The sequence below is a fragment of the Astatotilapia calliptera genome, chromosome 16 (genome assembly GCF_964374335.1).
Source record: "Astatotilapia calliptera chromosome 16, fAstCal68.1, whole genome shotgun sequence".
NCBI classification, from domain to species: domain Eukaryota; kingdom Metazoa; phylum Chordata; class Actinopteri; order Cichliformes; family Cichlidae; genus Astatotilapia; species Astatotilapia calliptera.
Window position 1 is genome coordinate 9,658,248 of NC_137437.1, and position 22,981 is coordinate 9,681,228.

Sequence of the window (22,981 nt, forward strand, 5' to 3'; positions counted from 1 at the left end):
ATATTATATTTTTCTTTCTAAATATAGCATTTCTGCTATATAATTGTATTTCTGCTATGTTGTAATATTTTTGCTAAACTAGAGTATTTGTGCTGAAACATAGTATTAATTTAAAATTACAATATTCATAGTTCATCACAGTGTCTCTGGTAAATCACAGTATTTCTGCTATGTTGTACTATTTTTCTAAATCATAGTGTTTCCGTAATGTTTAAGTATTTTTGGCTAAATATATATTCTTTCTGTTATTTTATACTATTTCTCCTAAATTCTTGTATTTTTGAGAAGTTATCATGTTTCTGGCAAGTTACAATATTTCTGCTAAGTTCTGCTATGCTATTGTATTTCTGCCAGGTATTATGTTTCCTCTAAGATATTGCAGTTCTGCAAAGTTATTACATTTTAGCAAAGTTCTTTTGCTTCTGCAAAGTTTTTACAATTTCTGCAACTTTTCAGCTTTTTCAGCTAGGTTTTGCATACAGCTTCAGCTTTAAAGCATCCACACTGCATTTTCGCAGGAAATGCAAATTTTTCTAGTTATATTTACATGCTTCCAGCTCCCCTTTCTGCTGGATGACAGCTCCTACTTTCCCACTCTCTTTTTTTCTCCCTCCTCGCGCTCACAGACACATAACGGGTACAGTGTTGCCAACTCCTCAGTAAGGAAAATCGCTATTGGCTGTTCTAAAAGTTGCTAGAAGTCGCTAAATGATGTCATCGCCTAATTTGCATAATTGGTCATGCTAATCTAATTGTAACCTATGTTGTTGGAGAGAGAAATAACATCGTGGAAGAGACATAAAGTGAGTAAAAAACGTCCTAAATGCATTTAGAGTTTATTTAGAACTACAAATTAAATTTCTTTTAGCAATTATTGTTTTTTTTAAATGTCACAATTCCAACCCTGCTCCTTTACCTGGGCTTGGACCGCAAAAGTGACCCGAAGTAGGCACTCTGGTGGAGTTACTTTGTGTGTGTGTGTTTACAAGTAGTTTTAAACCTTGTGATCCACAAAACAGCATAAGAGTAAAAGAGTAAAAGAAGAACTGACTGCGTTACAGCACCCGCTGCTTGTTGAGAGTAAAAGCGATACGCGCTTGTACGTCTTTTTTTAGCGACTTTTTTTTCTAAAAAAAAGTCGCTAAGAGGTCTGAAAACTCGCTAAATATAGCGACAAAGTCGCTAAATTGGCAACACTGAACGGGTATGGCAGTCCATTCTCCCAGCAGCACGGACTACACTGCCCATGAGGCTACATTCTTTAGGGCTATGCCTGTAGTATTCTGTGTAGCTTAGCACAACAACAACGAAAAGGCGCTCTCTCACCCAGGAAACGCACAGTCTCAGAGAGAGCGCGTCACCCTGTAACCATGGCAACCGTAAAGCTGCCGCCTGGAACAACAGAACATAGCTGTCAAACAAAACCCAAACAGTCCTGACCCGCGACAATATGAAACAGGAAAATACTGCCGTGTAATCCATTTATTTCAATAAAGTAACTGTATTCTAAATACCACCTTTTAAAACCGTAACTGTAACGGAATACAGTTACTCATATTTTGTATTTTAAATACGTAACAGCGGTACATGTATTCCGTTACTCCCCAACACTGTTTACAAATGACTCAGTGTCTTTTTTTTTGGAATTCGACTAGCTTTAATTAATATTATTTTTTACATTACTATTACACCGCTGTTTTCACTCCGTTGGGCTGTAGCTCTGCTCTGAGTCGACATAATGACACACGACACCAGAATAAATCAGGTTAAGGCGAGTAAAAGATTTATTTCACATTTTGTTAAATATCACCAGCTTTGTATGAGGAATCAAAGACATCAAAGAGCAGGTCACAGGAATAGTTAAGAAGGCTCATATGCACAGAGGGACAAAGGAAGGGGGGGTATCTCCAGAAAAACCCCATAATGAATAACGCTGCATCACGTCTGCTGATGGTTTGTTGTGAGTGCTGTAGTTTTTTGTTGTTGTTTTTCTACAGGGTGGATGGAATTTGCTGGCTTTGTTTGTTCAGCCAACCATAAACTCAAACACTTTTAGTGATGGTTCAAAAAGTGACATTATTATTCAATCATTACTTCTAGAACTGCACATAAAACCTGCACTGGGACTGAGGGTCAGACGGGAGAGGGACACCACAACGAGGGAAGAAGCGCTGCAGGGACAACACGAAGCACACACGGACACAGAGATAAGCAGAGGGATCACCTCAACAGTCTGAGCTCTGATGCTGTGTTTTTACACCCGGCTTTACCTGAGTCAGGTTTTCAGTGAGGACATAACTCAGGTAAGGGGAACTTACCAGAGGGAAAGAGGGATGAGGGCTGAGAGTGTCAGAGTCACAGGCACTTGCGATAAAATGACAAAAACGCTATGATTTCCATAAAGGCACAACAGATAAACTACACTCACAAACATCTTTGGGACAAGAACAGCATGATTCTTGTAGTGGACAGGTTGGCTTTTACATCTACACCCCCGACAAATGATTTTACCCGGTCAAATGATTGCTGACGACACTGACGACATCCCCTTTGTAGCCTTGATGATGAGTTTTGACACCTCAGCATATATCAATAAAGTTGTGGTTTGAAGACAATCAGAACAGTTTCTGGGTTTTTCTAAGTCTAGTTGCACAGGGAGAGACCACCCGCACTAACTTATGATGCACACCAGTCGTTTTGTTCTATAAGCCTGAAGCATTCAAGGTCACTCCTGGTCGATTTATACAAGCGGGTAAAGAGTTAAAACAACAAGTAACTATAACTGAGAAGTGTTTAATTATTCTTTATAATACGGTAATCATTATTATCACCATTAGTTTAAGGATTTCTTATTAAATTTATGGGTTCAGCATTTAGACTGGCACCGTCTTAATTTTTGGTGGCCATATTTGGTAGCCCGTGTTTGCTGATACCTAAGACTTACTATAGTTTAAACAGAGGATTTATATTAAAGGAGTTACCATGAAGGAGACAATTAGCTATACGAATTCAGTAATTTCATATTAGGGCACATAATTTGCACTTTGGGATTTAAATAAAATTAAAATTTAAGAGAAACAACATTGCCCATTTCACGCAGTACCAACTCACTTTAGGTGCTCTTTTCTCTTCTGAAGTCACTGGATTTCGTCAAACAGCTACGGCTGCTTGGCCAGAATAAATTGGCACCTAAAATAGGCAGCGGTAATTAGACACACAGTGGAAACTCATGCACACGCGCTCGCAACTTTGTACAGAAACTTTGATGACCACACGCTCACGAACGCATGCTCACCGAAGCATGCGACACAGACGAGGCTCATACACACAGTAAGCATGGCGACTTTTATAAACTCACATATAATCGACACAGTGGATTTCATTGGCATTGTATGGGATAGTAATAGTGACAGAGAAGGTTTCCCCTTACGAACTGATTCTGATCTTTTTTCCTTCATTGGTTTCACAATCTGAGTCTGCATGTTTTAAACTGAAGTTAGGCTTTCGTCCCTCCTCTCAAACACCTTTCAGTCAGCCCTTCTCACCTGCTTCATTCTCTCTTTCGTTTGTGGACAGAGTAACAGTGTGTTAGTGTTTTTGCATGAGCTGAGCAGTCCTTCTCACATCACGGTGTTTCTCAAAAAACAATGTATACCCTATGTAGGTCACTACTCTGTAGTTTGGGCCCATAAAGCACTAGAAGTACACAAGTGTCTATTGAGACGTGTTCCCTTGAGATGTGGAGGAGTGAGACGACAGGGTGGTTTAACTCCGGGGGATGATGCCCTTCTTGTAGGCCACCAAGCCAGCTGCGGCGGCAGCAGACAGGAATGTGGAGACTCCTAAGAATTTGAGGAAACCATCAACCGAAGGCAGGTTTCTCTCCCAGAAGGTGGTAACAAACGGGAGTGCCCGGATTTCCTGCAGGACGGAGGGAATGATGATATCAGATATCTGCCTTTTTCATGTGCATGATATTAACTAGATACTTGATAGATGATTTGGCAATATACAACTTATGTAATCTTGGGTCCAAAATGTGTAAACAATGCAAAGGTGTCTTAAACCTGCATTTTTTTACATGACCAGCAGGGGGCAACTCTTCTGCTTGAAAATGATTGTATAGAAAGCGAGGGAGAAAATGACCTCTCTTGGTTTACAACCCCAAGAAACATTATGGTCTTGCCTGGTAGTTTTTTTCTCATTTATTACAAGATGATCTTTTTCACAGTGTCATTTATGGTAAAAAGTGTTTTGGATTCATGACGAGAGACTTCAGAGTGTTTCTCCACTGATTGTTCATTTTTTTAATCAAAGGCCAACTTGTAATTTGGTGCATAAGGACTTCTCTTACATCGTTCTCAGGCTCAGGTTGCCAGATCTGATTAGGTTGGAGTTTACCCATCGCACACATGACCTGCGAAAAGACATTGGTGGTGTCAGTCAAAGACTTCAAAAGGATCAAAATACAGTCTAACAGTCTAAATTTTAAACATGATACACATTTTTGAGTTTGGGTGATGTTAATAAGATAACTCTTTATTATCATTGCACAGTCATACATAGTACAATAGCACAATGAAATTGGGGAACTGTCCCACGTTGGCACTACATACAACACGACACGACACAGCAACTTAACTCAAGTAATAAAAAGAAGAATAAGTGTATGTTTATGTTTAATGCACTCAGATAATCTACTCAGGCTTGACTGGCCTTTACTGTAACTGACCTACTCTGCAGCAGAGCCAGAGCTAAGAAACATGGAGGAACATGAACACATGGGGGAGTATCTTAGGAAACCAAACCTAATGTTAATGCCTTGGAAGAAGGACATAAAGTGCAAGCAGCAGGCGAGTGTCTTAAAGAGAGATTTAGAAGACTGAGTGGGGAGGACCATTTTGATTCTATGGTTTGTTTCAGTCAGCTGTGCTCAGACATAAATGAGAGGGGAGAAAAGGCGAGGATGTCATGATTTGATATCAGCTGACCCCCAGCACTGCTGGCTGAGCATCCACAACACCAGGAGCAGGCTGAGGTGTGACTAATAGGTGTGCCAGCTGCATGATTTAAGTGGTTTCCACCTGGTATATATAAGTAACCTGCCTCTAAGGGTGTTTAAACTGGTAAGAACTGGTATTTGCTAACACGTAGCAGTGAAAAGCAGGTACTTAAATGCTCTCTGACCTCTCTGGCTGCTCTCTCTCCAGCTTGTACGGCCCCCTCCATGTAGCCACTCCATTCGGTGGCCGTCTCTGTGCCTGCAAAGTACAACTTGCCCACCGGCTCTCTCAGCACTCTGAAGAGCAAAAAAGAGAGAAACAGGAGAGGCTTCAGAGGTTAAACTGGTTTACAGGTTTTAAACACGTTTTATTTTTAATGTATGCACCAGCATTGTACTGACCATTGAGCTTTAGCATGCATTCACTTCATTTAAGAATATTATCTCACCTGAATAAGTGCAATATGGGATTATATAACATAAAGTGAATTTCCTTTGGATTAATCTTCCCACCCCCACTGTGCTCAACGTAAAAGAACCAAAGAAAGGACTTTTTCTTTAACTCTATTTCTTGCAGGGCCACCCGGTATGTGAAACAGTTACTCTGTATAAAAAAGCACAATGTTAGGTTTCCAACTCCAGCTTACTTTTCATTGTGAGTGAGAACACATTTGCACATCTGGTGAGGACATTTAGACATGAAATATGGTTCACATGACGATTAACAAGGAGTTTCAGTTTTTCATATGGAGGTTAACAAAACTCTAATAGTGAACATATGCACCAGGATCTGTACAACAAGCAGCTTCGACTAATAAATGAAACCAGTTGCAATCTAGCAGATACCTGCAAACAGCCACGGCACTGGATTGTGTTTTATAGATTTAATGGGCAAATCCTGGGGACACGTCCTGCTGTACTGAAAATGCATTCATTTGTTCACACTCCAATAAAACCCATGAAATGCAGCAACAACACCATTCAGTTAGGAATGCCTCCAACAGGACCGGTCAGTTTTTTTCTTTAAAAAAGATGAATTATGAGATCACAGTATTGCTTGTGTGGTAAACATAATTATCCAACACAAAGTGTTGTGATCTCAGTGAGTCCCCTCTGGAACTGTGCACAGACAGGCAGGGTCATTTTATGGAGTACGAGTGGCGCTGATTTGCAGAAATAAGTGCAAATCCTGCTGAAACATATTGTGGTGAGCTCAGGCGAAATAGGAGACAGAGACTGTTTCAACCTGCTGTTCCTGCGCTAGCCTCAACGCTAAACTACAGGAAGGACAGCCTTTTATTAGGAATGCCCTTTCACACACAGCAATAGTGAGAGGTGCTCAAAATCACAGTGCTCTGCCAGCCACACTAAGCACAGAACACACAGCTACAGTAATGTTACATACTAACAACAGCAATGACAAATCAACACATGTTAACTGTAGCAGCCGTTATAACGCTACAACTTAGAAACATTAACATCAGGTATAGACCCATAAGCCTTTGGGCCAGCGGCCCCTCCCCCTAGCCCTCTACATAGCCCGCACCTGAAGGGGTCAGTTGTCCCCAACAACCCCATCACCCCACACAAAGTCTTTCAAATGTCCAGGGGCCTTCTTTAGGCGAGTCGTCCGGGTGAGCCTGCTACAATACATTAGCCATTAATATCCAGGAGCTGACACATTCAAATAAATTAAGTTAATTGAAATGAAAAGATCACACTTTCATATTTATGTTTATTTTTTTGTGTGTGTACACGTGTGAGAGAGACTCACCTGCCAAACTGAGTAAGGATTCCTGGGGGGAAATAGGCTGTGTAGCAGCCTCCAGAGTACTCCTCTTCACACCAGTTCTTCTCCTCATAGTGCACCGGCTGCAGGAAACAAGCAGGCACATGAGCAGTCAGTCAAGTGATTCCACAGTATCCACATGACTGTGTACCACTTTGCACCCAAACTCACATGCAAAGCCTCATCTGTGCCCAGCACTTTGGAGTAGATCTCACAGATCCTCCTCAACCTAAACACAACAACACAGGAGTTGGGATTAAACTGATCTCACAGCTCGTGAGAGTTTTTTTCCATCTCTGTCCACTGGTGTCTACCTTTCTTCCTTGGACAGGCTTGAGAGCTTTCTGCACTTGTGGGCAAGGATGAATCTGGGGGGGAGAGTGAAAAGAGAAAACACTACATGAGCATGTGTGGCTGGTTGGATGACTTTATCACTTGTGTTTAGCTCCATTCAAGCACAAGTCCTACACTGTATGGAAATTCTTGTAGGAGCTCATGCGAGAATACTAGGTCAGAGTCAGATGGTAAAGCTGAGACACAAGCCTACAGGCCAGTCAGTAACCCTCTGATAATCACAGGTCGCTAGTGAAAAAAATGTGTATTCCACCCTAATGATGACTAAAGCACTCATCATGGTGCAGCATTGTATACTTCTTTGGGGCTGCTGATATCACTTAGCGCTATCTGGCAACCTCCAGTAACCACTTGCCAACCAATCTTATAACTCAGGTCTGAAAGCTGTCCTGCGACAGGTAAATATTTTTGGCGATGTAGTGTACAATATGGAATCATTATACAAAATATACACAATTACAGAGAACTGTTTGAAGCTCTGTACCAACCCCATAATACAAGGTACAGTCCCATCAGGCTTTGTGTCATCCAGGGTAAAGCCGATGGGAGCGCCCTCCTCCTCTATCACCATGCTGCCGCAGTAACCTGGTAACACAATAAAACGTTAGAAATGGCATCATCTTGAACAGCATTCGCTCTCTCTGTGTTTTCACTTCCTGCGTACCCTTTTTCCTCCAGAAGTTCTCTCTGTAGTAGACCATGCACTTTATGACAGAGCCCATGGGAACACGGTTGATCAGCTGGTTCCTCAGCGGGGGCAGCTCAGGGTTGAAGTGCATCTTCAGATTCAAAGCAGGTGGTGTGGCCACGATCACATACTTGGCCTAACACAGAGACAGAGACAGTACACAGTGCGTACCAATAGTCTGTTTATAACTGAAAGATGTGACCCAGAAGTATCTGCATGGTAGTCATCAGCCATAGTAAGAGATGTTGCAATTCTCCAAATACTAAGGAAAGAGGCTTCAGTGCTTCCTTTAATATAGGATACACTGGACTATCCTTTATGAAAAGAGGGGAGAAAATGCTGTCCCATAATTCATTACAATGGAACATCTGACCATAAATGAAAACATTCAACCTAATCAACAAAGTAACACAGATCATGTACATTTTAACTGCTTTTTTCCAAGCAGCCAGTAGATGGCAGCCAAAGAGCAGCAGTGCCAGTGAAGTTTGTGAGTAACACTGTGAAGCAGTTACTGTTTTACAGATACATGGATGTTTCATATTCAGACTGCATTATCTCACATTACCTAGTGTATAAATATAGTATCTGTTTCATTTCCTAATACATAATAAAATCAAACAAACACTATAACAGTTATTTGAAACATGGCTGCAGTAACAGGAAAACAGGAAAAGGAAAGTCCTGCATTCACAATCTACTGAAACATAAGAGCAGCGTCATTATTCATTATCTTATCAGCTCGTTAACGGTGATGTATCCATATAAGCAAAGTCATTCTGACTATTTGTTTTGTGGGCCATTTGAAGGTTAGGAACCACTGGACTGAACTAATCAATTGTGTCTACAAACCCAGTTTCAGAAAGTTGTAACATTGTGTAAACTGTAAATGAAAACAGAATGCAGTGACTTGCCGATCTCAGAAAGCCATCTTTTATTCACTTATACAGAAAAATATCAGAAATCTACTATTATCATTTACAGAAACAAAAAGCTCACTTTGAATTTGATGGCAGTGACATGTCTCAAAGTGACACGACCAGCGATAAAAAGAGCATCTCAGAGATGCTCTGCAAAAACCCCCAAAACTGTGTCTACAAACTGTGGAGCAATTTCAGAAAAATGTTCCTCAACATCAAACTGAAAAGAATAATATCATCAAAACATTCCAAGAATCTGGAGGAATTTCTGTGTGCAAAGGATAAGGCTGAAAATCAATAATGGATGCCCGTGACCTTTGGGCCCTGCTGCATCACTGCACTAAAGCAGGCATGATTGTCATGAAATCACTGGGAGGGCTCGGGAACACTTCTGGAAATCACTGTCTATGAACACTGTACTGTTCACAAATACAGGTTAAAGCTCTATCATGTGAACATGATGGTGAAACACCGCCATCATTTCTGGGCCAAAGCTCATTTTAAACAGACTGAGGCAAAGTGGAAACTGTTCTGTGGTCAGAGAAATCAACAGAAAGGCTTCAGCAGAAGTAAAAGAGTTGGGGTGTTGAACCGGCCTGCCTGCAGTCCAGACCTTTCACTAATTTGGAGCATTATGAAATGAAAAAAAAAAAAAACAGATATATGACGGAGAGCCAGAACTGTTGACATATATAATCAAACATGAATGAGACAACTTCCTGCTCCCAAAGGTTTAGTACCTGCTCTCCTCAGTTGCTGAGGAGGTGTTAAAAGAAGAGGCGATGCTAAACTGTCTTAAACATGGCCCCAACGCAACTTTTTGGAGAACAGTTGCTGCCATCAAGTTCAAAATGAGCCAATATCCATTTGCACTTTCTATGCTCCGTTTATGAGATTGAAAATAATTGCATTATTTTTATTTGACATTTTTACACAGCATCAACTTTTTCAGAATCAGGATTGTACGTACATCTGCACATATATTTATTTATTTCCTGTTTTAAAATGTCTCCCTTTACAGCCATCACACAGATGAATGTGAGTTAAGTTAGATATTTCCCTCTGAAATGCAGGGACATAAAAGTACAAAGTATCACAAATTGGAAAACGTTAGGGTAAAGTATAAGAACCACCTCTCTGTGATACATGCTGATGAGGGACCTTCCATGTTGCTCTGAGTGCATTTCCTCTATTTTCCTCTCATTATTTTATCCTCACTTTTTCCAAGTTCTGCTCAAAGGGGTTTCTCTCCATCTTGTTGTAATCCCTTTGACCATTTAGTGCGGTGTGCCATGAGATGATTTGGTGCTAGATACCATTAATAAACATTAATCGAGCTCCTCGAATATTTACTAGACTGGACTTTAAATGCTCATTTCCAGCTCAATATTATATTTCTGACTAAAGCAGAATATGTAAGGAAAGACATAAAAAGTGTCCTTAAAGAATAGTACTTCAAAGGAAATACTGGTGATATACTCAACTCACCTTGTAGGTCTGCTTGTCCACGGTCTCCACCACAACCATGTCTCCGGTCTGGTCGATCCTGTAGACTGGAGACTGCAGCTTCACTCGGTCTCCCAGCTCCCTCGCCATGCACTGACTCACCTGATTCGAACCTCCTACAAACTTCCTCTCCTTGAGACACAAAGAGAGCAGAGTTCAGTGAGCACCAACAGGGAGAGCAGATGCAGCAACACTGGTTTCTATTTATATTGGGTGGAAGTGACTCTGATCCCCCTCTGGGTACCCCTCGGCAAGGCTAATAAACTCCCAGTTTGGAATGAAGCCGATAAAATCCCCTGATTTATCCTGGTGATACACACCGGTTATCCTCAGTCCGCCTTCATTTCCTTCACTACAAATTTCTGCATCTTAATTCAAAAGAAACACGTTCATAAAGCCAGGCCAGCAAATGTTAAATGATGAAGATGACAGTGAGGAGGTAGAGAGGTTTGGGCTGTCAAAGCTCCGATACACAAAACCATTTCCATGTGGTTAGTGTCAACATCTCTCTCATCCCTGACCAGAAACACATTGTGTGCATTCCTCTGTGGCATTTGGATGAATTTGTCAAGCAGTCGCTGTGAAAGCACGAGCTACACCTGAATCAGTCCTGGGTGGTGAAACGAGGTGAGCCTCTTCTTGTCTTGTTTGATTAAAGACACATTTGCAGTTTTTCAGGAGGAGTGCAGCTGCACTCGAAGCAATGCATACCAATAGCATATCCATATGTTTAAGATGACTATGCGTAAATACTTCAAACACCCCTATGTATGCACCATCCACAAGGTGTGTAAGCTTTAAATGTGGAGCAAACAGGAAGGAGCCGACTGCACTACTGTTTGTCATTTGTTTACCAAAGCCTTTGTGGCTATGGGAACAAGGCCCTCAGCTTGAGGAACGGCAGCAGAAAAGACGCCCTGAGTATTCCAAGAAAACATCTTTTGTGTGGACAGCATCTTATTCAGGCCAGACTAAGGAGACTGGGCTGTGAGGGATCTCCCTCTGACGTTCACACTGCTCCTCTGAATCACTGAATGAATCTGTGTGAGAGGCAGAGAACGCAAGTCCACTTCTTGGCACGCCGAGAGAATATTCTGTTTGTTCAGACAGATATATAAAAAAACGAATTCTTTCAGTCTGTTGTTCTGAATCAGTAGGTATAATTTTGGGCAGATATACCTGTCCTCCATTGGTGGTGGAGCAGATCCTCATTATTCCTCCGCACTGTTTGACGTACCAGAGTAACCAGAGAGCTGACACCTCGTGGGGTTCAGCGGTCACGATCAAGTTGACAAACAGTGTGGCGAAGCGACGAGCAGTTCTGGGAGGGATTACATGGAAGGTAAGAAGTCTTTAAATACTGCAGGTACCCCAGTCACAATTTTTATATTTTGTAAGAGTGTGAACAAAGCACAAATAAATCACCATGTCAGGGATTTCTGCTTGCTTGTCCTACTTTTCCAGCAGAGACTTGCACATAATCTACATTTGAGCAGTTTCAAAGTTGAACTAAAGTTTTATTTTAGTTTAATATAGGATACATTACAGGATTAATTCAAACGCTGGAGCAGTACAATCATTTAATTAGTGCAGGACTGTTGTCATTTACTTTTATAAGCTGCATATTTTAAATTTACACAGTAATTAGATTATCAAAAACATTCTCACTCACAGTGCATCATATACTGAAGCTTCTCCACCAAAAACCTCTATGAAACAGCTACAACCTTCAGCATCCGTTTTCAAAGTTTTTGCAGGGATGAGAATTCTTATTCTTATTAGTGCTGACACAGGAAGCTGTAACCATTTCCACCTCTGCAAGTTTGAGTCACTGAACTGGACCTCTTAACTGTGACTGTGGTGTTGGAGATCATTTTATTGGAATTAGCCAATTAACCAAAATTAACCAAAGAGCGTTAATTTTACTTCCAGCTTCAGTGAGTGGAATTCTAGCATTTCATGCCAAGTCTGTTGTGCAGAATGCTGCACCCATGAAACCTTAGTAACTGAGGTTGCTAACATTAGGTTATAACCTATCACTCCACCAGCCAGCCTCGCTGACTCATATGAGATATTAGAAAATAAAACGACATTTCTTTTGTTAGAGACCACCTTCAACATTTGTGTCACATGATTTAACAATAAAACTTTAAACTGGATATAAACGAGATAACAGGATGAATAGCTAGACCTATTCTCTGCACAAACGGGAAACATTTTGAACATGTTACCTGGTCCAGCAGAGTTTTTCAAAGAGTTCCTGCATGGTCATCTTGTCCCACTCCTCAGCATGGGGAGCTCTCCAGGGAGCGTCTCTGGGAATCTGAAATGCAGGAGGGTGTTCAGCATGAGTCAGGCATGTAGCAGGTGTGCAACCTGTCCAGTAAACCAATCTAGAATGCTTATTAATAAGAATACTCATTAATAGTGAGAACTGCTTTACCTCCTCGCCCATCTTATCCATTGTTCTAAAGAGGTTGTTGAAGTCCATCAAAGCGATGGGGTTCCACATGGGAGGCAAGGAGCCTTTGAACGGGTAAGACTTTCCCTGTTGGACACATGATTGCGGCCATCATCACCAAAACAATATTCTTCAATCATCAAATAACCATTGCTTATAAAAGCTGTGCTTAATGATGGCAGCATTCAAAGAACAACATTTCAGCATTTGCCATTAAAGATTTGTTTCAGTTGACCTCTAACTGACCGTGAAAGCAGTTTGAAGAGTGGTGGAGAAAGTGGAGTAATAGCTTGTGCAATGTTTACAACTGAATCAGAGATACTGAATCATTAAATGTGATAAGAGTAGCCATAATCTAAAGCCATAATTTTTATGCCTGGTCTAGTTTATTTCTGCATTTCTCAATCACACACAAAGACATACAAACACAGAGGTGACAGTCAGGGGTAGATGCAGTGGGTTTAAAACCACTAAAGTGTTGCCACACCACAATTGTAACTAGAGATTCATTTTTGTTGCTTTCTAGCAAAGTTCCCTTTGCTATGTGGAGGATAACAATGGTTTGAGTATATTCATTTATGTGTGTTGATGGAATCTCAAATAATCTCTCTAGCGTCATACGCTAGAGAGATTATTTGAGAGCTTGAGTATTGAGAGCTTTGCTTGACAGGAACATTTATTTCAAACCTTATTAAACACAAACTTCTTTGAAAGAGAAAAAAACTGTCTATACATCTTTGTGGAAATGCCCAAGCCTCACAGAGCTGTCAGCTCAGAGACAATTCTGGAATAACACTTACACTGTACTGTCTTGGTCTGCAGCTGCAGCTTAAACTAATAATGTCTCCTATTATTTACAGTCTCCTAACTTATTGTGTTGTGTAATGTAATACCACTGTAATAGAGCCAAAGGAAAAAACAAAACAAAAAGAATATCAAAATTGTTTAGTTCTTCATTTCATTGTAAAACAATGCAGCTGTAACTGCATTATTACTGCATTAAAGGAGACTGGAGGCATCAAGGTGGCACGGAGGGAGGTTAGCCAACTATCGGAGATGCAGAAAGGTGCGACAAAGAAGGTGCCTAAGAAGTACAGCAAGTTGTCCAATACCTGAGGCCTTGGAAACTGCCAAGCACTCACAGCCTTAGCCAGCTGCTTAAAGAGGTACACCAGAGACATAGAAAAACACCAGCTACTGGTAGACCGAGCAGTCAGCCGAGACTGCAAGACTAGGCTGACAAACCTGTGCACTCCCTGGATTGATTACAAGAAGGCCTACAACTTGATGCCCCACAACTGGATGCTGGAATGCCTAGACCTGTACAAGATCAACAGGACCCTAAGAAGAAACTAAATGTAAATTTATCAGGAACTATCAGGAACTCAATGGGGATGTGGTGGACAACACTAGAGGCCAACTTTAAGCCCTAAGGTTGTATGCTAAGCTTAAGGAAGGAGGTCAGAGGCTAGTTAGTGTCAGTACCACAGTGGCTGGACAAAGCTGGACTGAAAGACAGCACAGAGGCGCTAATCATGGCAGCACCGGAACAAGCATAGAGGCTGGGCTCTATCACCCCAGGCAAGACCCCAGGTGCAGGCTGTGTAAAGATGCCCCTGAGACAATCCAGCACATAACAGCAGGGTGCAAGATGCTAGCAGGCAGGGCATACATGGAATGCCATAACCAAGTGGCCGGCATAGTGTACAGAAACATCTGTGCCGAATATGGCCTGGAAGTCTCGAGATTAAGATCCTGTCCTCAATGAGAGGACCAAAGAACGCTACTTGAAGACAAAGGTGACTGTACTGCAGAGGAGGACTTTATGACAACCATCTAAAGATAAAGATTTCACAGAACCACAGAAAATGCTAATCACTGCCCTTAGCCTTTTACCCAAATTATATTGTACGCTCTTATCTGACTTTGAAACAAACATCTATTATCAATAGTTATTTTACTGCCTATTGTAATATACAGTACTGGGAAAATGTTTGCTCTTCTTAATTTCTCATTTCTTAAACTACATTTAGTTTTAAAATTTAGTAAATTATTATTAGATTCGATTAATTAATACATTAATTTAGTAAGGAAAAGGCTAAACAAACCTACCATGTCCTAAATCGTGAATTTACTGTGATCAACCACATTTTTTGGAAAGTTGAACTTTGGAAAGTTCAGTTTCAACTAGCCACACTCAGGTCTGATAACTGCTGAATCCAGAAATCACTCAAGTAGAACCCGTCTGACAAAGTAAAGTAGGCTAAGCGACACGTCATGCCATGATCTGAAGAAACTCAAAAACAGCTGAAAGACTAAGCTGCTGACAACTATCGGTCTGGAAAACCATTTCTAAGACTGAGCCAAGTGGAGAGCTGTTATTCACAAATGGGCTACTAAAATTACTCCAAGAGTGCATCAATGATTCATCCAGGAGGTCACAAAAGAATCCAGAACAACATCTCAAGAACTGCAGGCCTCACCTGCCTCAGTCAAGGTGTTTGTGATTTACCAACAACAATTTTAAAATTTTACTAATGTAGTAAAACACTAACACACACACACACGGTATAAAAATATAGGTAATAAAGACTGATTGCTGTGAACTGCCGATGCAGGGATTGGTTCCCAGGTGTAAGATAATAAATCATATCTAAACACCACCTCTGAAGTCAGTCTAAAGATTTCTTGGATTTCTATCTTGCAGAGCATTCATTATGTGAGAGACCAACATACAATGCAAACAGTTTTACATTATCTGATGGTTTCACTGTGATTATTATAGCATTCTAAGATCTGTTCAAGATCTGTTTTGTGTATATATTGTCATAGTGTTTTCTTTGTCCTTTGTCAGACTGTCTGTGTCTCATGTCTCTGTTCCTGTTTGCTATCCTCCAGTGTTTGATGCATCAAGTGTTTTGTGAAATTTTCAGATTCTGATTATTCTCTTGTTGTTGTTTTTTCCTGTTTAATAAGTTCTGGCTTGAGAATCTTTCATTTGGCCTAATTTTTGCCACACCCATAACAGGGTAGCCAAAGCACTAGGATCCACTTCCCTCACAGCTTAATGGTAAGCTCAGTCCACCAGCTGGTAAAAGGGAAATAATTTGAGGATCCCATCCCATAGGCAAATGGAGATCATTATAGTGCAGTCATTTTTAAAATATATTTTTAGGATAGCACTTCTATTTGTTACAGCTACGAGCAGATGGAAAAACAGGCCCAGAGAGGGAGCAGGGCTCTTAACGTCCATCTTGGACCATTGTAACACTTGTTGGGTAGGGGTGGGTAGTGTTTGTTAATAGTCCAAATGGCCCAGGGGAAGAAGCTGTAGAAGCTGTTAGTGAGTCTGGGGTGTGGGACCTGATTGGTGGAGGGTCAAACGGGTGGTGGGCGGGGTCACCTGTGTTTGTCTGAGACAGGAGAATCTAGCGATGGACTCCGGGGTGGCAGAGGACAGCCAATGACTGTTTTGACAGTATTAATTACCCTCTACGCAGCGTTTCTAACCAGACAACCAGGCAGTAAGAGAGCACGTTCTCCCCTGAGGAGCGGTAGAAGCCCAGCAGGAGCTTCTAGTCCAGGTTTTTCTTCCTTGGGACAAGGAGGAAGTGCAGACACTGTTGGGGGTTCTTTACCAGGGTGTTTACCGAGCTTGAACCTAGGAACAGGTGGCAGGGGGGATCTGAAGGGGTGGCAGAGGACAGCCAATTATTTTTTGGCAGTATTAATTACCCTCTGCGCAGCCTTTTTATTCTCAGTTGGGTGATAAGGATGTCTGGGATTATAGAGTTGAATGTTGAGCTGTAGTCCACGAAGGGCATCCTCACATAGCTCTTCCTGTTAGCCAGATGGCTCAGCGCTCTGTGAAGGGTGACAGTGATGGCATTTCCAGTATTTCCAGATATTTCATTTTTCATTTTTCCCCCAAACCACTGTCCAAAAAAAAAAATCAAATCAAATCAAATAAAACCCTGAGCTCAGTGTGAGCTTTGGTAAGATATTTCTTGTAGTTGGTCATTAGGTTTGCACACATTTCAGGAGTGATTTTGGCCCACTCCTCTTTACAGAAAATCTCTAAATGCTTTAGGTTTTAAAGACCCCCACAGCACATTTTCTACAGGACTGGTAGAAAGGTCTGGTCTGGAGAATGGTTAAGCTGCAAAATGAACTTAACATTCTTCTTCGTTGGCCACTCCTATGTTTCTTTGGTGGTATATTTTGGGTCATTGTCATGCTGGAAGACTCATTCATATCTTCAGTTTTTTGGCCGATGGAAGAAGACTCTTGTCCAAGATTTTACGGCACATAGTCCAATTCATTGGCCCCTCTATACGGTGAAGTCATCCTGTACCCACAGCAGAAAAACAGCCCAAAACACAATATTTCCACCTCTGACTGTGGAGATTGTGTTCTTTAGGTCATACTCATCACTTCTCCTCCTCCAAACACTGTGGGTTAAGTTGTTGTCAAAGAGCTCGATTTTGTTTTCATCTGATTACATTACTTTCTTCCAAGGCTTCTCTAAATTTTTTGGGTGTTCACTGGCAAACTTAAGAGGGGTTTGTAAATGTGCCTTCTTGAGCAGGGGGAACCTTGTGAGCGCTGCAAGATTCGGTATATGGTAAATGGAGTGGTTCTTATACAGCACATTACTATTCTACTTGAACGCTCAAAGCACTTTAGCATGTCTAATGTACCCGTACCTTTTGATTAATAGATGACCTGCTCTACCTCCTGAGCCACATTATTCTCTAATTTTAGACCATTACAACCAGTGTGTAACCATTGGTGTTTTTGGTGACTGTTCCTAGTCTTGAGATCATTAACAAGCTCCTCCACTGAGTATATATGTTCTGTACGACCGTGTGTGGGGGGAGTGGCTAATTTAGCAGATTACCGTATTTACCGCACTATAAGGCTCACCAGATTATAAGGCGCACTGTTGAAGACTGGCTCTGTTTTCATACATAAGGCGCATCATATTATAAGGCGCATTAAGACAAACAAAAAAATAACTCGACCTTTATTAAGCTCATTCACAGTAACTCTTAACACTGTTAAGCTGTAACACGTTAAATATTGAAAAATATACTTTTTCCAGTACGGTACATTCAACTTCCACAATTCCCTCAAACTCTTCACCTTCCGTGTCTGAGTTACGGTAAACAGCTGGGCAATTTCGGCATCAAGCATGCCCGGATCCCTCTCACACCGGATTAAAAGGCGTTTAAAGTGCATTCAGCAGAATAAAACAATCGGATGAGTTAAAATTTAACCAACTCATTCACAGTAACTATTAACATTGTTAAGCTGTTAAACATCAAATATTGAACAATACACTTACATTTCCAGTTCATTCAACTTCCACAAATCCATCAAACTCTTCACCTTCAGTGTCTGAGTTAAACAGCTGGGCAATTTCGGCATCAAGCATGCCCGGATCCCTCTCATCATTATCTGAATCAGTCTCGTTGCTGTTACTTAGCTGTTCAGTGATTATTCCAGCCTTCGTGAAAGCTCGGACGACACTTGAGACTGATACCTTAGCCCAAGCAGCCACGATCCATTGGCAGATAGTGGCGTAACTCGCTCGGCGTTGCCTCCCTGTCTTGGTGAATGTGTGTTCGCCTTCTGTCATCCAATGCTCCCACGCAGCTCGTAATTTAACTTTAAACGACCTGTTGATACCAATATCTAGTGGTTGGAGTTCTTTGGTTAATCCACCCGCAATGACGGCAAGCTCCAAATTAGTTTGCTTCACTTGGGTTTTGACAGCCTCGGTGAGATGGGCGCGCATGGAGTCATAGATCAAAAGAGACGGAGATTTGTGGAAAAAGCCATCCGGTCTCTTGACATAAACTTCCCTCAGCCACTCGCTCATTTTCTCTTCATCCATCCAGCCCTTTGAGTTAGCCTTGACGATGACGCCGGCCGGAAACTTTTCTTTTGGCAAAGTCTTCCTCTTGAAAATGACCATGGGTGGTAGTTTCTGGCCATTAGCTTGGCAGCCCAGAACTACAGTGAAGGATGACTTCTCGTTCCCTGCGGTGCGTATAGATACCGTACTGGTCCCTGTTTTCTCGACAGTACGGTTCACGGGGATGTCAAAGGTGAAGGGGACCTCGTCCATGTTAGTGATGTGTTCTGGCCGGATCTTCTTTTCAGTGATCTTATTCTGGCAGTACGTGCGGAAAATGGCCAACTTTTCTTTGTAATCGTTTGGCAGTTGCTGTGAGACAGTAGTTCTTGTGCGGATTGAGAGATTATGCCTTTTCATAAAACGGAAGCACCAAGAAGGTCCCCCTCGAAAGTCTTGATCTGCATGTCACGTGCTACCGCTGTTGCCTTGAGTCGAATAGAGACTGTAGAGACACTTCTACCTGCTGTTCTCTGTTCAATAACCCACTGTTCAATTTAAGATAAGATAAGATAACCTTTATTAGTCCCACACGTGGGAAATTTGTTTTGTCACAGCAGGAAGTGGACAGTGCAAAAGTTATGAGGCAAAAATTAGAATACAATAAGAATAAATACAGTACACAACTGTACAGAATAGAATAAAATAAAATACTATATACAGTAGAATAAAATAAAATAAATATACAATAAGATAAAAATAGAATACAAATACAAATACTATATACAACTGAGTAAAAATACAACGATGACAGAAAGGATTATTGCACTTAGTATTATTGCATATGTATGGATGTGTGTGCTTGATCAGTTAAAGTCTTTATTATGGAGTCTGACAGCAGTGGGGAGGAAAGATGATGATAATTGATAATTTTGTCCTCTAACTGCGGCCATCGCGCCTTGTTCCCTCGGAAACTCCTTTTGGTCTTCTTTACTTGTTTTAGGTCATCTTTTTGCTTCCTCCACTTGCGCACCATGGACTCATTAATGCCAAATTGTCTCGCAGCTGCTCTATTTCCATTCTCTTCTGCATAACTAATTGCTCAAAGTTTAAAATCAGCTTCGTAAGCGTGTCTCTTCACGGGTGCCATTTTGGAGTCGTTATACACACACACACACACACAACACGGTAATGTTGTGTTGAAGCACAGTACGTATTACTCCGCGAGGCTCCTGGCAACGGTAACCGTAATGCTCCAAAAAGTGGCACTAAAAATCTTTTTTTGACAGATTTTTGAGCATAGTGTGCCACATAAAACCGGTTCGAGGTCAGTAAGCACAAAACAAAATTCATACATAAGGCGCACCAGATTATAAGGCGCACTGTCGATTTTTGTGAAGATTTAAGGATTTTACGTGCGCCTTATAGTGCGGTAAATACGGTACAGTCAAGTGAACTAAAGTTAACAATGATGATAACAATGTTTTACTTTGTGTGCAAAGTAAAAAATTTGTTTTTAGTGCAAACAAAAAGATTCCCCAAAAATGCTTCAAACTCTACTGCTGATGGCAAAGAGGCTAGCTCTGTTAGCTCATGCAAAAGTTAAGCTGACAGGAAAAGTGCCAGCGGCAGAAAGTGGCAATTGAAAAATGTTGATAAAGATCCTTGTTGCCATGCCTACTGCGTGATGCCAGAAAAGTAGCAGAGACTTGGATTTCCTTTTTATTGGATAATGGGTCAGACTCAGGATATGGTGCATCATCTTCTGAACATTGTCATCATTTACTCCATCACTTAAAGTGAAGAATACATCTGGAACATGTCATGATCTGTCACAGACTACACAGACATAACATAAACCAAGAGAGCTTGGAATAGAAAATTATCTGCAATAAAAAAAAGACACTCACATTAACATAATGCACCAAGTTCTCCTGCTCGTTGACTTTGTAGGTCTTTATGCCGTACTCTTTGGCCAGACGGAGGATGCGGTTCTGTGTCGGTCCAATGTAGGCACCGCCTAGATCAACCCACTTTGCCTCCTTATTCTAAAAGACACATACTCACAATTAGATCATGACAAAAAAGAAAGAAATGTCACAGATATTTCTGAAAAGGCTAACTGATCTATGCTTGCACTTCTACGCTCATAAATGACTTGAATATAAATGTCATTTTTTTTCTGTATGCCCATTAAAAGAAATAGATACACTATCTTGGTTGTAAAATTAAAAAGGCTGGAAAGCATTTATATTACTGTTACTGATTGTCTCTTTTATGAGCCGCTCCTACAGTAGTATTGACACTCTTTGCCTTACCTGCACAGTGAAGGTACGACCACCAACCCGGTCTCTGGCTTCCAACACTACAGGATCGAGCCCACTGGCTTTCAACAGCTTTGCAGCACTCAAACCTGCAGAAGGACAGAGACACCAACAGGACTTAAACATAAGGATTCAAGCAATATATGTGCTTTCTGTACTTGTAAAAAAAGCAATAGCAAAAGGCACACAGGGATTTTAAAGGTCTTTTAAAATAAATGACAAAAAAGGCTTCCAAAAATCCCCTTCTCAAAGAAAAACATTGTTTTTGCGCTCTATTAGATCACTTAAAACCAGATCAAGAGGATCGTTTGGAAAATCTGATAAGAAAGACAAAGATTTGAACTTCTTTGTTTATTTTTAAAGTAAATCTGGTTTCTCTTATGCTAGTTAGGACACTGTTATACCATCAACAGGTATTCCCACTTTAATTGTTTTCCGTTGTGCATTTACACTGATTAGCTTTTTGGTAGGCATGCAACTCTTAAATAAAATTACATAACATTTGCTTTTCAAATGAACTGAGAGAGCTCTGGGGAAAAAAATAGAGGGGGGCAGGGGGGATTGAGGTTCTCAACAAATCACAAACCAGCCAACCAGCTGATCATGTGGGGAGGAAGAGCTAACAAGTAAAGCACTGAGCACTGGCTCACCAACCACAGAGTATACAGTGGATAAACAGCTTGTCATACACTGACCTCTGGCATATGGAGTATGGGTATGTCACAGGTTTTGCTGTGAGACTGGGCGGGGCAGACATCTCCGAAATCATCGGAGCACTTTTGCAAATAGGCTCGATCTTGACAAACCGACCAGATATCTGAAGATTAAACCTCTACATTCTCGGCTAAAAAAAATATTTAAACTGTATTCAGTGACATACAAACAGGGTATTTAAAGGCAAGTTCAGTTAGTTAGAGAAATGTCCAATAAAAAGACTGGCCACCAGGCCAAAGCAATGGTTTTTACTCGAACACCATTAACCCCACCCCCTGAGTTTGATGGGTGAGGTTGGCAGATAAAAGTAATTCATGAAGAGAGCCGCAGGGTCAGGACTGTCAAAATGAATTAAATAAATACATCATTAAATAATTGATTAAATGTGTTGATAATTAAATACAATTTGAAATAAATAAACACAATTTATTCAATGTTTTAAATGAAATTAATGGGCATTTAATTAATTATTTAAACATTTATTTAATTAATTAATTTAAATTTTAATTAATGACAAATTTAATTATTTATTTAATAACGTATTTCATTCATTTATTTCCTCACTCCTGGCCCTCCATACAGCTCACGTCCTCTTATGTAACACAAAGTATGCGCTGGTTGATTAGCTGTTACTCAACTTGCTCTGCTGTTGCTGCGGTGATACAGAGGTGAAAGAGCTGGAGAGAGGAGGAGAGGGGAGGTAGCCTCACGGAAGAAGAAGAAAAACACTACGAATAATGAAAAACTCTCCGTCACTCTGCACGCACGCACACACACACAGCTTCTTCCACTGTGGAAGCTCTGTTCGAAGCTTTGGCTTAAATCAGTTTATTTGCTCAGCTCGTCCGCACAGCCTGCACACCAAACTAAAGTTTTCTAACGTGCAGCCTACCTGATATGCCCGCGCCGACCACTATAACGTCGTAGGTGTTGCTGGGTGCAGTCATGTTGCTGGGTGGTGTGTCTTCTTTCCCCTCTTGGCCGTGTCAGCTCCGGATCCAGATACGCACCCTACCGAACGTACACTCAGAAAAATAAAGGTGCCAACTGGAACCAAAAGTGGTTCTTTAGACTGATGCCATAGAAGAACCTTTTTTGGTGCCACAAAGAACCTTTCAAACAATGGTTCTTTAAAGAACCATTTTTAAAAAGGTCCTTCAAATGGTTCTTTAAAAGAACCATTTTAAAGAACCTTTTTTGAGTGGTTCTTTAAAGAACCATTTTAAATCTTTCAAAATAAAATGCATCATAAATTGAATTTGAGTAGGGTAAAATAAATACGAGCACAGCATAGACATATATTAATGGTTTATTGTCATTTTGTAGTATACCAAAAGACAAAAAGGCATTTTAACCCTCAGCA

General features: G+C 40.9%; 1 protein-coding gene across 1 annotated transcript; it reads right to left on the reverse strand.

Annotated features, from left to right (window-relative positions):
* Positions 1-1,761: 1,761 nt before the first annotated feature.
* LOC113007709 (amine oxidase [flavin-containing]-like) lies at positions 1,762-22,660 on the reverse strand. Its single transcript, XM_026144568.2, has 15 exons — positions 22,511-22,660; positions 20,899-20,993; positions 20,491-20,628; positions 12,703-12,807; positions 12,491-12,582; positions 11,439-11,580; positions 10,242-10,391; positions 7,810-7,969; positions 7,634-7,730; positions 7,106-7,159; positions 6,963-7,020; positions 6,777-6,874; positions 5,188-5,299; positions 4,355-4,417; positions 1,762-3,921 (listed from the first exon to the last, which is right to left on the reverse strand). Exons 1-15 carry the CDS (start codon positions 22,563-22,565, stop codon positions 3,766-3,768), a joined length of 1,575 nt encoding a protein of 524 aa, XP_026000353.1. The 5' UTR covers positions 22,566-22,660; the 3' UTR covers positions 1,762-3,765.
* Between the last annotated feature and the right edge of the window lie 321 nt (positions 22,661-22,981).

Bases quoted from the DNA above. Each gene is read 5' to 3' on its own strand.
- LOC113007709 (XM_026144568.2), bottom strand. From the start codon at position 22,565: ATGACTGCACCCAGCAACACCTACGACGTTATAGTGGTCGGCGCGGGC. The intron at 7,160-7,633 runs GTTGGTACAGAG...TCTCCCCCCCAG, and splicing joins ACTGTACCTTGTATTATGGG to ATTCATCCTTGCCCACAAGT. The intron at 7,021-7,105 runs GTAGACACCAGT...TGTTGTGTTTAG, and splicing joins AGCCTGTCCAAGGAAGAAAG to GTTGAGGAGGATCTGTGAGA.